We start from the raw sequence: 16,040 nt of genomic DNA on the forward strand, positions 1-16,040 counted from the left end.
CTCATTGTTTAGAGCTGGCCTCCATTCTTATCCACCAGTGCCCACGCTGTGCCAGGTGTTAAAATGCTTTTAACTTCACCCATATGTAAACAAGTAATTTTAAAAAAAAAACCAACCCTATGACGCTCTAGCTGTTAATGCGCCAGGTAGTATTCTGAATGTTTTATGTTTTGTGTCCCATTTTCTTTTAATATTTTCTTATAATATATTTAATATTTCTTTTAATATTTCTTTTAATAGTTTAATGTTTCTTTTAATATTCTCACTTGAAAGACCTATGTATAAACCGGATTCTTTTTTACAGGCTAAAAGGGATTATTCATTTCAATATTGATTCGCTCTGCCATATTGCTCTCACAAAAGGTTAGACTGACCAACTTATCTTCCCACCAAACGTATGTAAGTGTTTATGCCATAGCCAGCACGACCTATTATCAAATTTAAAAATGAATGCAAATTTGGGGAGCCTGGGTGGCTCAATCAGTTAAGCATCTGACTTCAGCTTGGGTCATGATCTCGCAGTTTGTGGATTCAAGCCCTGCAGCCGGCTCTGCGCTGACAGCTTGGAGCCTGGAGCCAGCTTCGGATTCTGTGTCTCCCTCTCCCTCTCCCCCACTCATGCTCTGTCCCTTTCTCAAAAATAAACATTTAAATTTTTTTAAAATAAATAAATGCAAATTATCAGCAAAAATGAACTTACTGTTTTAATTTACATTTTTCTGATTTAAGTTAGGAAATGCTTTTGTAAGTTTTAATACTTTTAGCTGAAGTCCTAAAATTCAGTTTGGGCAAAAATATTAGCAAGGAATCTTTTTTTTACCAATAATTGTGCATTTGTGAAAGTGTATTAGAACAAATAAAATAATTTTTAGATGTCTGGATACAAGATCAACATGAAATCAGTGGTTTTCAATTCATTGGAATGATACTAGCTAAGCAGTACCAAAATTCTTTGTCTTTTTTCCTTTCTTTCTTTCTACCTTTTGACCCCCTCACCCATGTTTCCCATTCACCACTGGCAACCAGCAATCTGTTTTCTGTATCTATGAGCTTGTCTTGTGGTTGTTGTTGTTGTCTTTGTTTTTAGATTTCATGCATAAGAGAGATCATACAGTATTTTATCTTTCTCTGACTTATTTAACTTAGTGTAATGCCCTCCAGGTTCATCCATGTTGTCGCAAATGGTGAGATTTCATTCTTTTTAGTGCTGAGTAATATTCCAGTGTGTGTGTGTGTGTGTGTGTGTGTGTGTGTGTGTGTGTGTGTGAGAGAGAGAGAGAGAGAGAGAGAGAGAGAGAGAGAGAAGGTACACCGCATTTCTTTATCCATTCATCCATTGACAGACACTTGACTATTATAAATAATGTTGCAATAAATATGGCAGTGCATCTATCTTTTTGAGTTAATGTTTTTGTTTTCTTCAGATAAATACCCAGAAGTTGAATTGCTGGATCATATGGTAGTTCTATTTTCAATCTTATGAGGAACCTTCATACTGTTTTCCACAGTGGCTGCAACAATTTACCTTCCCACCAACAGGGCACAGGGTTCCCTTTCCTCCACATCCTCTCCAACACTTTGATGTGTCTTGTATTTTTGAGAAAAGCCATTTTAACAGGTGTGAATTGATATTTCATTGTGGTTTCAACTTGCATGTCTCTGATGATCAGTGATGTTGAGCATCCTTTCATGTATTTGTTGGGCATCTGTATTGTTTTCTTTATAAAAATGTTTATTTGGATCTTTAGCCCATGTTTTAATTGGATTTTTTTTTTTTTGCTATCAAGTTGTATGAATTCTTTATATATTTTGGATATTAGTCCTTTATCAGGTATATGACTTGCAAATATCTTCTCTCATTCTGTAGGCTGCCTTTTCATTTTGTTGTGGTTTCCTTTGTTCTGCAGAAGCTTTTTAGTTTGTTACAGTCCCACTTGTTTATTTTTTTCCTACTTGTTTATTTTTGTTTTGTTGCTTTTGCTTTTGGTGTCAGATTCAAAAAACCATTGCCAAGACGTATGTCAAGGAGCTTAACTGCCTATGTTTTCTTCTAGGAGATTTATGGTTTCAGGTATTATATTTAAGTCTTTAATCCATTTTGAGTTAATTTTTGTGTATGGTGTAAGATTGGGGTAGACTTTTTATTCTTTGGCTGTCCAGTTTTCCCAACACCATTTATTGCAGAGACTGTCCTTTCCCCATTGTGTGTTCTTGCCTCCTTTGTTGTAGATTGATTGATCATATATGCATGGGTTTATTTCTGGGCTCTTTATTTTGTTCCACTGATCTATGTGTGTCTGTTTTTATGCCAGTATGATACTGTTTTAATTATTGTAGCTTTGAAGTATAATTTGAAATCAAGGGACATGATACTTCCAGCTTTGTTCTTTCTCAAGATTGCTTTGGCTATTTGTGGTTTGTGTGTGTGTGTGTGTGTGTGTATCCATAAAAATTTTGGGATTATTTGTTCTATTTCTTTGAAAATTGACAGTGGAATTTTGATAGGGATTATATTGAAAATGTAGATTGCTTTGGGTTGTATGGATTTTTAATAATATTGAATTCTTCCAATCTATGAGCATGGAATATCTTTCCATTTATTTGTGTCTTCAATTGCTTTTATCCATGTCTTATAATTTTCAATGTACAGGTCTTTCACCTACTTGGTTACATTTATTCCTTGGTATTTTATTCTTTTTGATGCAGTTGTAAATGGTTTTGTTTTTTTGATTTCTATTTCTAACAGCTCATTATAGTATATAGAAACACCACAGATTTTTGTGTATTGATTTTGTGTCCTTCAATTTTACTGAACTCATTTATTCTAAAAGTTTTGGGATGGAGTCTTTAGAGTTTTCTATATATATCATCTGCAAATAGTGACAATTTTATTTCTTCCTTTCCACTTTGGATGCCTTTATTTTTCTTGCCTCATTGTTCTGGCTAGGACTTAAATACTATGTGAAATAAAAGTGGTGAGAGTGGGCATCCTTGACTTCTTCCTGATCTTTGAGGAAACGTTTTCAGCTTTTCACTATTGAGTATAATGTTAGCTGTGAGTTTGTCATATATGGTCTTTATCGTGTTGAGGTACCTTCCCTCTATACCTTCTTTGTTGAGAGTTTTTATCATAAATGGATGTTGAATTTTACCAAATGCTTTTTGTGCATCCATTGAGATGATCATATGATTTTTATCCTTCATTTTGATAATGTGCTATGACATATTGACTAATTTTGTGGGTGTTGAACCATCCTTGCATCTTGGAATAAATCTCACTTGATCATGGTATATGATCCTTATAATTTATTGTTGGATTTGCTTCTCTAATATTTTGTTGAGGATATTGGCTTATATTTTTCTTGTGTATCCTTCTTTGGTTTTGGTATCAGGGCAGTGCTGGCCTTATAAAATGAGTGTGGAAGAATTCCCTCCTCTTCTTTTCTTTGGAAGAGTTTGAGAAGGAGTGGTATTAATTCTTCTTTGAATGTTTGATACATTGCACCAATGAAGCCATCTGGTCCTGGACTTTTTTGTTTGTTGGCAAGTTTTTGATGATTGATTCAGTCTCCTTACTAATAATTAGTCTGTTCAGATTTCCTACTTCATCATGATTCAGTCTTGTAGATTGAATGTTTCTGGAAATTTATCCATTTCTTCTAGATGTCTAATTTGTTGGCATAAAATTGTTGTAGTGGTTTCTTATGAACCTTATATTTCTGTGGTATCAGTTGTATCATCTCTTTCATTTATTTTTTTTAATGTTTATTTTGAGAGAGGAAGCAAGCATGGGGGAGGGTGCAGAGAGAGACAGAGGCGAGAGAGAATTTCAAGCAGGCTCTGTGCTGTCAGGACACAGCCCCATGCAGGGCTCAATCTCATGACTGTGAGATCAGGACCTGAGTCAAAATCAAGAGTCAGACACTTAACCAACTAAACCACCAAGGTGCCCCTCATCTCTTTCATTTCTGATTTGAGTCCTCTCCCTTTTTTACTTAGTGAGTCCAGCTAAAGGTTTGTCAATTTTATCTTTTCAAAGACCAGCTCTTAATTTCATTTGTCTTTTTTATTGTTTTTTTAGTCTCTGTTTCATTTCTTTCTGCTCTAATCTTTGTTATTCTCTTCAGTCTACTAACTTCAGGTTTTGTTTGTTCTGCTTTATTCCCTTTGCCCTTTGATTGTAATAACAACCCTCTGAAGGATTATCACAAACAGTATTACTTCAGAGGGTTGTTGCAACAATTAAAGGACATTGTCATAAAACATGAAAGAGAAAACTGAGCCACAGGCAAGTTAAGTTACTTACCCAAAGTCACAGTGCTAAGGAGAGGTAGTCAAACCCTGAAATCAGGGCACATACTACTGCAATATATGTAGGAAAACACAGTGGAGCAGAAATAAAAAGAAACCAGCTCTCTTTGGCAGAGTTTCAAAAAGAGGGATGGGATATTCAGAGAAGAGAAGGGATATCTGAGCTATGAGATAAAATATGAGCAGGATTTGACATACCAGGAGAAAAAATGAGAAGGGCATTCCAGAGTTATGGTAAAAGTGTGGGATAAATGTAGGGACGTAACAGAAGACGTGACACGCGCCACGGTGAGTGAGGCTTCTGTGTGCCTTGTCTTCAGGCATTTCGACTTTGTGCTCTAGGGAGAGAGGAGCAGCTGAAGCATTTCAAGCCTGAGGAGTGATATCATATTTGTATTTAGAAAGCTAAAGCAAGAAAGGGAAACCAGACCATGTCAAGAAGAGCCCTGATGAAGAGTGGGTATGACTTTCTGTGGTACTTGAAGATTCAAATATGAACATTTTATGGAAAGGCAATGGAGCTGCCAACTCAACATTTAACCAAGTCTGTTTGTTGAGCAGTGGAGAATGGGGCAGTACAAAGCGTTTAGAGGCCAGTGTTATCCTCTCCCCAAATAAATCAACCCAACTAATATCTAAGTATAGTCCTGAGGAGGCCAGTATTTGACAGCTTTTCCCTTCTGTAGCCAAGTGCATATGCTTAAGGCAGATCACTTTTCCCTTCGGTTTTGCCTGATCTCCAACCCCGTAACTAAGATACTGCCTCCTTGAAACTGAACCACAAAAATACTTTGGGAAAGAATAAAAATTTTAATTCCTCCAAACTGCACCCCCCCCCCGACCCATGATGGTTCAGTGTGGGGAAGGAAGGGTGGCAGGGTGCAGACTTGGGTAAAACCACTGACACTAGGGCTGGGCTTGAGCCCTAGCTCTGCAGCTTACAAGCTCTTGGCTTAATTTATTTTACTTTGATGAGCTTCAAGCTTACTCCTCCATAAAATGGGAATAATAATTTTTACCTCATAGAGCTGTTATGAATTAATAATTTCACATGCCTGTTGCATAGTAACATGCCTGTTGCATGTTATATGTGGAGGAATATTTATAAATATTAAGTTAATATTGATTAACTTAGTGTGTTTTAATTTAAAAACTCTGACTTCATTAACAACTTTACAAATAAGATTGTGAGGTTCTGAGGAAATATTTTGGCTACCCATAGAAGCACTGGATACATCCTATTTAAATAGTTAATGTTGTCTGGGTCCCTGAGTGACTTACGTTCTTTGATAACCATCTTACTGAAGGGAATGAAACAGTTTGTATTGGTGCCGAAAGGAAAGCCATGGACTTCTAATGTCAATGTCAGGGTGACAGGGTCTGACAAAGCCTATAAAAGTGAATGAGATGGAAAGGCTAGAAAAGCTCTGTTCTTCCTCCAGGTGGAGAAAAAAATGCCATTTATTTGCAGGGGGTGTCATACATATAGACAAAGGACAACAGAAAACAAGAATTAATAAATGGGTAAACAGGTTTAGCTGGGTTTGTCATTACTGCTAAAAAAAATGTGAGAACTTATTTTATTACTCATAATCAGCTCAGCATCATTTTCAGTTGTCAGTATCATCTTTTGTCAGGTGCTTGAAGAACTTTGTTTGTTTGTTTGTTTACTTTTGAGAGAAAGAGAGCACAAACCGGGGAGGGTCAGAGGGAGAGGAAGACACAGAATCAGAAGCAGGCTTCAGTCTCTAAGCTGTCAGCACAGAGCCCAACGCAGGGCTTGAACTCATGAACCACGAGATCATGACATGAGCCAAAGTCAGACGCTTAACCAACTGAGCCACCCAGGCACCTCTGAGGAACTTTTACTTAAATGCTTGCTTCCCTTTGATGAAGAAAGAGGAAGAAGAGTTTTGGTCAATCCTCTGTTGCATTTCCAGCTTGCTAGGATTGTTAAGATAGACAAGATAGAATATCTTGTCCCATTGTTCCTCAGTGTGTACTTTCTCACGCAGCCTTTGTTAAAACATGGGAAGAGACAGTGCCATACTGTGAATCGTACAAACAGGATGAGCTGAGGTTGACTTTGCCGTAGAGATGTTTACTCGACTGTTGGTACATCTCACTGAACGCTGGATTCTTTCCCTAACTCTTTATTTATTTAGTCTGGTAACTTTTATTTTTCTTTCCATTGGGGAGGGAAGAATTGTTTTTGCAATCCTAATTAACAAGGATACAGTCTTCATGTTTGATAGTTAACACAAGAAATATGGTGTTAGAAAATGAATGTTCATTAATAATCAGCATGATCACCATCTATGTGTCACTTTAGCACTTTCATTTTTTGCCTTAGTTCTCCCTTTGAATTTTTAAAATTTGCCTTGTTAAAATGTTAAAAGTATATTCTAAAGAGTAAGAATTGGAGTAATAACATAATATCTAAAAATAAGATGCAGTACATTTATATCATTTAGATTAATGGTTGTGGCGTGCCTGGGTGGCTCAGTTGGTTAAGTGTCCGACTTCAGCTCAGGTCATGGTCTCACAGTTCATGGGTTTGAGCCCCGCATCGGTCTCTATGCTGACAGCTCAGAGCCTGGAGCCTGCTTCAGATTCTGTCTCCCTCTCTCTCTACCCTTTGCCTGCTAACGCTTTGTCTCTGTCTGTCTATCTCTCTCTCAAAAATAAACATTGAAAAACAACAACAACAAAATTTAACAAGATTAATGGTAGCTTAAAATTAAGGAGGGCCAGGAGTTATGTTTTAAGCTTTTCGTCATTACTTATCCCTCCACCCCAACGCCACCCCCCACACACATACAGAGTCATTCACTTGCAAACCCCATACTTATAAGAAAATTTCACAGATGAGCAACAGAGTCTTGGAGAACTAAGGCTTGCCTAAGATCAAACAGCCAGAAAATGATGGATCCAGGAGTATGGCTTTCCAGTGGCCTTTACATTGTGGTTCACAGGGAACCATTCAAGGACTATGCTGCTGCACTGGTGGAGGGACCTTGTCTTATTCATCTTTGTACCCAGCTCCTAGCACAGAACAGAATGGAACAAGGAGGTGACGTAACCAGTGCTATATTTTAGGAAGATAAATCTGGCAAGGATGAGTGGGATGAAAAGAACAGGAAAAGCTGGTGGTGTGGAGAGCAGTTTAGATGTTATTGCAGTAATAAAGAACATTAACAAGATTAGGAGTGAGGAAGCAGTGTTGAGAATAGAAGCCAAGCAAAGCAGTGGAAGAGATTTAGCAAGACTGAGTCCATGGGCTTATGACCATGTGTAGGCAGTGAGGAGTACCAGGTCTTTTGATAAGTATTCATTTATATAGCAGATATTTCTGAGCATCACCTGTGTGCCAGGAACTATTCTAGATGCTGAGGATACAACAGAGAATTAGGCAAACAAGGATTTTGCTCTCATGGACCTTACATTCTCATTGGAAGTTATATTGGTCAATGTTCTCCAGAGAATCCCACTATACTCCACTATATTATATATCATATGTATATGTATATATATGAGATAATTTTCAAGGCATTGATTTTTTCAAGAAATTGGCTTATGTGGGGTTGGCAAGTCAGGAATCTGTAGGGCAGGCCTACAGGCTGGGAACTTGAGCAGAATCTGGTGCTGTCATCTGGAGGTAGAATTTCTGGTTCCTTGGGAAACTTCAGTTATGTTCTTAAGGCCTTTAACTGATTGGATAAGGCCCACCTAGATTATTTAGGATAATCTCCTTTATTCCAAGCCAACTGATTGTAGATGTTAACCAGATCTGTGATATGCTCCTCGATTAGTGTTTCATTGAATGACTGGGCACTAGCCAAGTTTACCTGCAAAACTAACCATCACAGATGCACAAAGGGGAATGACTCAGGGCATTCGAAAATAGCTATCAGCTTCTAGGGTTTGGAGATTCTGCATAAGTAGGTATATCTCCATCTTACAGATGGGGCATCCGAGACTTGGGGATATTAAGTGACTTATTGAGGTTAAAACAGCTAATGACTGGCCCTCTTTTGTGACTCTAACATGTATGCCAGAAACGCGACAGAGGCTGCTTCCCAAGAACAGTCAGAATGATCAGAATGTTTGACTTTTTTCCCCAGAGGAACACAGTTGGTGAGCAAGTTCAGATTCAGAACTTGTTTCCTGACTGCAGAGCCTGAACTTAGGGAGGTCCATACTGCTTTTGGGGAACAGGGTGATTTCCTCCTGCTTTCGTCCCTCCCTCACTTCTGCCAGTGTCCAGCTCAGGGTTCTCGTGCCAGTCAGTCATTGTGCCTAGAATACCCTTCTTCTCCCCTCCCACTTCATGCGGATAATGTCTGTGTAGCCCTCAAGTATTCACTTTGGCACTTCATCAGGAAAATCTTCCCTGAGTACCCAAACAAAATAAATCTCCAGTCATAAGCCTTCCCAAACTCCATGTTCTCTAAGGTGATACTTAGCACTATTGTCATTAAGTAGTTTATTTATGTTATTTTATTAACCTCTCCTCCCATTACATTCCCTAAAGGAAGGAGCCAAATCACTACCATGCTGATTCCCAGTGTTGAGCACAGTTCTCAGCATTTATTACTTGTTGGATGAATGTATGGGTAAAGGACCGAATGAATGTGATATGTGTCTTCTAAGGAATAAATCTGCAGGCATTCTAAACAGCAATCTGGAAACATGATGACACATCCAGGTTGCTACTCTCCTGTTCTAATCCCCAATCTAATCATATCCAGAGTACAGCTAACCCCATCCTTGGCATGTGGATTCTTCTCAATTTCCATTTAAAAAATTGGCCCCTCCTGCACTCTTCCCTAATTTATGGGTCCCCTTTAAGCATTTGAGCCTAAAGCCCTCTAACACAAAGAAAAAGGTTAGACTGATAGAAGGAAAGAAAACAAAGGTGAGAGAAGAGAGTAAACAGTGCACAGCCGAGGACAAAGTCAGGCATGAATGGAATGTCCTGCGAAGCCCTCATACTTAAGACAGATGGTTCCCTGTCTTCTTGCCCCAGGCAGGAAGTTCTGACTGCTTCTGCCTGTGGTCTGGAGTCTTGTGAGAAGAAAAGCTTCTGACTCGAGCAGTCCCTGATAATCTCTTGGGCTCTTGAGAGCCAAGTTGAATGAAAGGTCAGTTAGGAGGCCCCCCTGTGCCTACTGAATGCCCCCCTCCTGCTGGCATGCAGTGAAGGCTCAAGGGAGTGCCACATGAGAACAGCAGTGGAGTTGATTGAGCACATCAGCTGTACAAACAGGAAAGGGTACAGTACCCTTCACTCTGGCTTCTGATTTGACAGCCAGCAGCCATAACAACATAAAATGTCATCTGTATTGTTAAATGCTTCCAGGAGCTCTTTTGCCCTTTTGTGTGAGAGCCCAAATATTAATGGAAACAAGCCTTTATTTTGCAGTTGTCTTCTGACTGTGGAAAAAGAAAGTTTGGATTTATTTACAAGTCGCAAGTGATCCTGAAAGGCCTGTGCAGGCCTCCCCACCTGCATTCTTTCCATTAAGCATTCTTCCTATTGAGAAAGAGAAAAATCTCTCTGTGTCTGCATCCTCTACATTTTCTGAAACTTGGAAGACTGTTGTGAATCGTATAGGACAGTCCTGGGATCCAGACAGATTTTGACTAAATCAGCACAGGGTATACCAGGAAGCTCACTGGCCCAGGAGCTAAGAGATGGAGGTTCAAGTCTCGGCTGTGCCTCTGAGCAGTCGAGTGACCTTGGACAAGTCTCTGGGCTGTGGTGGACTAGGTAGTCTGTGCGGTTACCGCCACTCTAAGATGTATGGTTCTCATTGCAGGCATCTTTTCCACAAGTCCTGTGTTGACCCCTGGCTTCTAGACCATCGCACCTGCCCCATGTGCAAGATGAACATTCTTAAAGCCCTAGGGATCCCGGTAAGCACAGCACAGCCTACAGCATCGTAAAATGTGTCTTTCTGCATCACCCTCCAAGCAGGGAGAAAACATCACACCTGGATTTTCTATGACCCCCTCATCTTCCTGGCAGAGCCGTCATCTGCTGAGGCCCCAAGAGAACACCCATGTCTGAAACATTTCTCTTCTCACTTTTTCTCACTCTGAGAACATCGCGGCCCTCTCACCACGTCCATGTCAGCGCCTAAGCTTCTCATCTAGGCTGCAGGGTGTGAGTACAGGCAGGACATAGAAGAGGCTGGACGGCCCGGTTGCACACTGACCGCCTCCTGTGTGTCATCACTCACATACTGTCAGCAAGGAGGTCTGCGTGCCTCACTTTCCAATGTTGCCCTACAACCACTGGGTTGCACCATGGCTAGCTTTCACTGGAAAGGAGCTCTTCCGGACAATGGGAGGAAAGGACAGCCACTGGGAACCCGGCCCAGAGCCTCTGCTCAACTCAGATCTCTGCAGAGACCTTGAGTGAACAGGAAACCAGAGCCAGAGCTGCTTCATTCTGACACTACCATCCAGCTGGTGCCCTCTGTCATATGTTCATAAAATTGAGCCTCTCCCCCAGTGCAAAGAGAATCCCACCAGCTGGCCAGTTTGATGCTCCAGGGAAGGACTTTCCCAGGATTGTATTAAAGTGAGCCCCACGAGCTGGTGGTTGGTGAGGCACCAGCTGCTGTGGTGAGGGCAGGAAGCAAGCCAGGCCACCAAATCCAAGGGCTGCACAGAGATGTGAGAAAAACATAGGTGCTGTCTAAAAGAAGCTAGACAAACAGGGTACAGAGATCAACCTCCCCCCCCCACCCCCGCCCGCCGGCCCCTCCACTTGGCTGCAGCCTCTCTGTTGTCACTTCTCACTACTGATGGCAGAGAGTAAAGAGAATGTTAATGGTCCCAAGATGTCACTGAAGAAGAAAGGATCAGATCAAATATCAAAGGCTTCCTTTAATGCCAAAATGCTAATTATGCCAGGACTACCAGAGGGGCTCTGTTGGAGAGGGCACACCTGAAGCATTATGAGGTCATGCATTGGCTGGAGAATTTTCTATCCTGTACCAGCTGCCTCAACGCAAGCTGTATGCTGTGTATCATGGTTGACACACCAAACGCAAATCGGCTTGTGTGACTATAGCTGCGAGCTAGATTCTGAAAGGCAATGCATTACATTTTCAGGCCAGAGTTGTAACTGCACAATGCATTCAAGGTAAAAATCAATTACAGTGAGCATGAAATATGAGTAAGAGCCCATCATCTCTACCAGATACTAGGAGCCTAGAAAATCGAACGCAGGGTTTGCACTTTTCAACCAGTTCATGCAAGGGAGATGGGAAATGTATGTATGTGTGTGCTTGCATATGTGTATGTTATCTTTAGTCTCCAGAACCTTTAGAATACTCACAATTCAAGGTAGACAGTCACATTATTTGACCCAGTTTCTAATGCTCAGGATATTTTCAAAGCTCCTAAATGTTGATCCCAGTGCTTCTTGGTCAGGACAGTGAAACCAAACCACCCCTGGTGGTTACGTTTCGAACTAAATAGCATTTGACTTCAGACTTCTCCAGAGGAGGTACAACTTCTTCAGAAGCTACTTGAGAATGAGTTGACGATACAAATACTGTTTTCGAAATAGAACTGTTGGGTGGCCTTTGGGCTTATTTCCAAAATTAAAAACATTTTAACTTTTAGCAGTTGGGCATTTTGTACATGGTTTCATGCTCACCAAGTATGGGTAGAATCTTACTCAGCACACTTGACTTCCAGAAAAATAAACATTGGTAGCATCTTTTGGATTTTGCCAAGGATTCATAAAGGCTAGCTGCACAGGAACATGACACGCATCTGTGCTTGCCCCAGAGAACAGAACGTCCTCCAGAAAGAAGAAGGCATGTGGGCCACTTCTCAGGAACCACCAAGGCATATGGCTACCCTCATGCCTCCCCAAGGTTTCTCTGGTCGTGTCCTAGAGGATGATACTGAAGTCTGGATCTGGGAGGAATTGGGGATGTTGTTTCACTCCATGCTTCACCACTGGGTAGCACCATGCCTAAACCATACCAAAAAGATGATGTTTTATTGCATTCATATAACTTTCCATGTCACTGGGCAAGTTCACAGCCTTCTCACTTAGTAAACACTTCAGCTAACCGAAGCCCTCTTTATGCAGCTTAAAGATATTGTTGTATAATTTTTTTTTCTAAATTCCTTATACTATTCTTAATCAAGGAAAATTGAAAAGAGCTTGTCAGTCTCTAACAATTGGCCCCTAGTGGTTCTTATTTCTGTATCCCTTTCGTATAATGGGTGTTCAGTAAACGTCTGTGGCATTGTTGCCCCTCAGAGCCAGAAGGCTGTCAGTTACAGAATCATATTTATGAAATTCAGTCTGGTCTCCTTTGGACTGTGTCCACTCACCACTCATTACTTGGTTGTAATCTTGGTCAACTAAATGGTCCAGATACAGGCAGTAAGGGGTTTTTTTTTTTTTTTTGGCTTGTTTCTGGTTTTTGTTTTTAACTGAGTATCCTTGTGGCTGCCTCTGCTATAAGGCACACCACACATAAGCCGAAAGCTGAGAGCTGGGGACATTTTCACTTTGTAAAGTGGATTTCTCTAAAATGAGCTAAAGAATGAAAGCACAGCTTGTGGATCATGAAATTCCCATTATAGTGGGTATCTTTTTTTTTTTTTAACAATATTTTGCCAAGAGAAATAAGATACAGTACTGAAAAGGAGGGAGGCCTTCATTGTCAGAAGTGTTTTCATCCCTTTATCTACACAACAGATCTGCACCCTCGTTTCTCTCCAGTCAGTTCTAGGCGAGTCTTTGTAGAGCGACAGAATGCAGATCTCAGTGAGTACTCCTCTGAGGTACCATATCACCCAGGCCATTCATATCCCAGCAGTGAACACCTTCTATCGCTATTGTCCTGTTATAAATAGCATGATAGTTACTGAAGAGAAAATTCCATGTAGCTGGGGTATTCCCATGTTCCTGACTTCTAGAGGTTGGTTTATTTGAGTGGTTTCTCCCATGCTAAACTGAATTTGAATACCTATGCAATGTTCACTTGCAGATGGTATTTGAGATCTTCTGCTAAACATTATGACTGTAATTTCTCTTCGAGGTATATAAATTGGGTCCCTTTTCAAAAACATTCTTCTCTTGGATGAACCACTTAGAGTAGATATAAACTGTGAGTTTCTGTAATGTTTGGTCTATGAAATATTATACCTAAGCCAAATTATTCATGCCCGCCACCATTAACAGTCTCACTGAGCTAATTAGCTCTTTCTCTTTCCTGCTTCTGTTAAAAATATAATACCATTCCTCCTAGTGCACAAAATAAAAGGGAACACTCTGCTTCAAAATTAATAACTTTAAAAAAAAATAAAAAACATAAAATGAAGAAACAAAATCAACAAGCGAAGTCAACATTTTGAAAACTATGTCAGTGGTTACCACATATGTGATTGCATTCAGATGCCCATGGAGGAAAGACCAACCAGCACAGTATGCTCATTGTGAAATCCTTTCGTCCCTGACACCGCCCCCCCCCCATACAATTGGTTTTGCTTACAAGTGTTTTTATATAGTGTAGGGGAGAGAAAAAAGATACTTTCCCTTCTACCTGTCTAGGTTCTCTAGCAGGGGCCCTATAAATGAGACCGGTAAAAGATAGACAAGAGAAAAACAACCAGACGTTTATTAACATGTGCACTGCACAAGCACATGGGAGCACTTAGGGATGAGTAACTCAAAGGGGTGGGCAGAACTTGGACATACAGAGCATCTTCACAAAAGAACAAATTTTAACAGAAGTGACCAAAGGACCTTGAGTTTCTCGGGCAGCAAATTCTGGGAAAGTACATATATGAGGGAAACTAATGGCAGAGAAGGGCATATTAGTGAGGTGTGTTATTACAGATCCATTTTGATGTCAACTCCCAGTCTCTGGTGATCAGAATGTTCTTCTCTTCCTGGTACAGGGAGGGGGGCCACCTTTACAAAGTGTCCTACTTTTGGGCAGATGGGAGGAGGGCAGAGAACATTTCTTTACCTGCTTCTTCTCAACTGTCTTCAGCGCAAAATAATCCTTATGCCAACAGCACATTTTGGGGTGGCATATTCTGGTATTCTTGAATAATATACCTGACCTTCACACGGAACTTGACAGTTTTTAAAGCATTTTCTCAAATCCTCCCTTAACTGATCTAGGACAGATAGTAACATTCCCAGCTTTTCATGGTAGTAAACTGAGACACTGATAAAATGTTCAAATCGACATTTACTGAGCACCTTGTAATTGTCAGACACTATATGAGGGCTTGGAAATTAAGATCAACGTAATGTAGTTGTTTCACTTTAAAAAGCTCGTGTCTCACTTTTATGTGGAATCTAAAAAACTAAACTCCTAGAAACAAAGAACAGACTGGTAGTTGCCAGAGGTTGGGGGTTGGGGGGTGGGGGTGAAATGGGTAAAGGTGGTCAAATTATAAAGCAATCCTGGGGATGTAACATACAGCATGGTGACTGTAGTTAACAATCCTGTTTTGTCTATTTGAAAGTTACCAAGAGAGTAGATCTTAAAAGTTCTCATCATACCCAAAAAAAACGTTGCAACTCTATGAGGTAATGGATGTTGGCTAAACTTAGGTGTTAATCATTTTGCAGTCTATATGTATATCAAATCATTCTGTCATACACCTAAACTGATGGAATGTTACATATCAGTTATATTTGAATGAAGCTGGGAGGAGAAAGCTTGTGAACTAGTAGAGTAAGACAGAGACAAGCACAGTTACAAATAAACCACAACACAGGGAGAAATACCTACAAAGTATTACAGTATCCAACATGCTACCTGGGAGGGAACAGTACTTAGAAAAGGTGATGGTTGGCCTGGGAATTGAAGGATGCTTACGAGTTCACCACAGTCAGGTTGAGACCTTGGGATGGGGAAGGCAATGGGGGTGATTGGGACTGATCAGAGGAACAGCATAAGCTATAGCCCTGAGATAGGGAATATATGGTATTCTGTGTTTCCAAAGGCTAAGGTGAGGCCAGAAGAGCTGGCTGCCATGAGGCTGTAGAGAGCCTGTTTTGCCCTATTCAGGAGCTTATAATTTATTCTCTAAGAGAAAAGAGGGATCAGGGCACCCTGAGGTGGCTCAGTTGGTTACGCGTTTGAATCTTGACCTCAGCTCAGGTCTATACCTCAGAGTTCAAGCCCCGTGTCGGGCTCAGTGCTGGTTATGAAGCCTACTTAAAAAAAGAAGAAGAAGAATCAGACCTGTGTTTTGTTTTGTTTTAAAGACTGCTGTGTTGAGAAAGTAGAGAATGGAATATACCAGGGAAGAAACTGTAATGGAAGAAAAGGTAATGGGGAGAGAAAATTCCTAATATAGCTTATGTCGCTGTCTCTAAATTTCAAAAATATGGTGGGTTGGTCATTCAGTGCACTGACTTTTATACCTTGAGTTCCAGTGAATTGGCTCACTTCTAACAGATGGAGAGGTGAAATAAAGAGAGTATACAGAGAAAGAGGGAATGAGCTGAATTTGAGATTTTTGTGAGATTGGAAATTTCCGACTGGCTATTGGAAACACAGGCGTGGAGCTTGAGAGACTGGCTTAAGAGTAGAAAATCAGGACAAGAGTCCCCTGCTTTGGATTGCTTGCTTTGTGCTCCCAGTGAGTCCAGGAATTATGGATTTTCCCTTTGATCTTTGAACACAGTGTAGTCATTATGATGTTAATTCAGTCAATGCCAATCC

At 40.4% G+C, this 16,040-nt stretch overlaps 1 protein-coding gene across 1 annotated transcript in view; it reads left to right on the forward strand.

Annotated features, from left to right (window-relative positions):
- The window catches only part of RNF150 (ring finger protein 150), a 259,844-nt gene that overhangs the window by 195,790 nt on the left and 48,014 nt on the right, over nt 1-16,040 (forward strand). The window contains exon 5 of the mRNA XM_043568282.1: nt 10,134-10,230. Coding sequence (XP_043424217.1) covers nt 10,134-10,230 — 97 coding nt within the window. The remainder of the gene's footprint in view (nt 1-10,133; nt 10,231-16,040) is intronic.

The sequence above is a fragment of the Prionailurus bengalensis genome, chromosome B1 (genome assembly GCF_016509475.1).
Source record: "Prionailurus bengalensis isolate Pbe53 chromosome B1, Fcat_Pben_1.1_paternal_pri, whole genome shotgun sequence".
Classification (NCBI taxonomy): domain Eukaryota; kingdom Metazoa; phylum Chordata; class Mammalia; order Carnivora; family Felidae; genus Prionailurus; species Prionailurus bengalensis.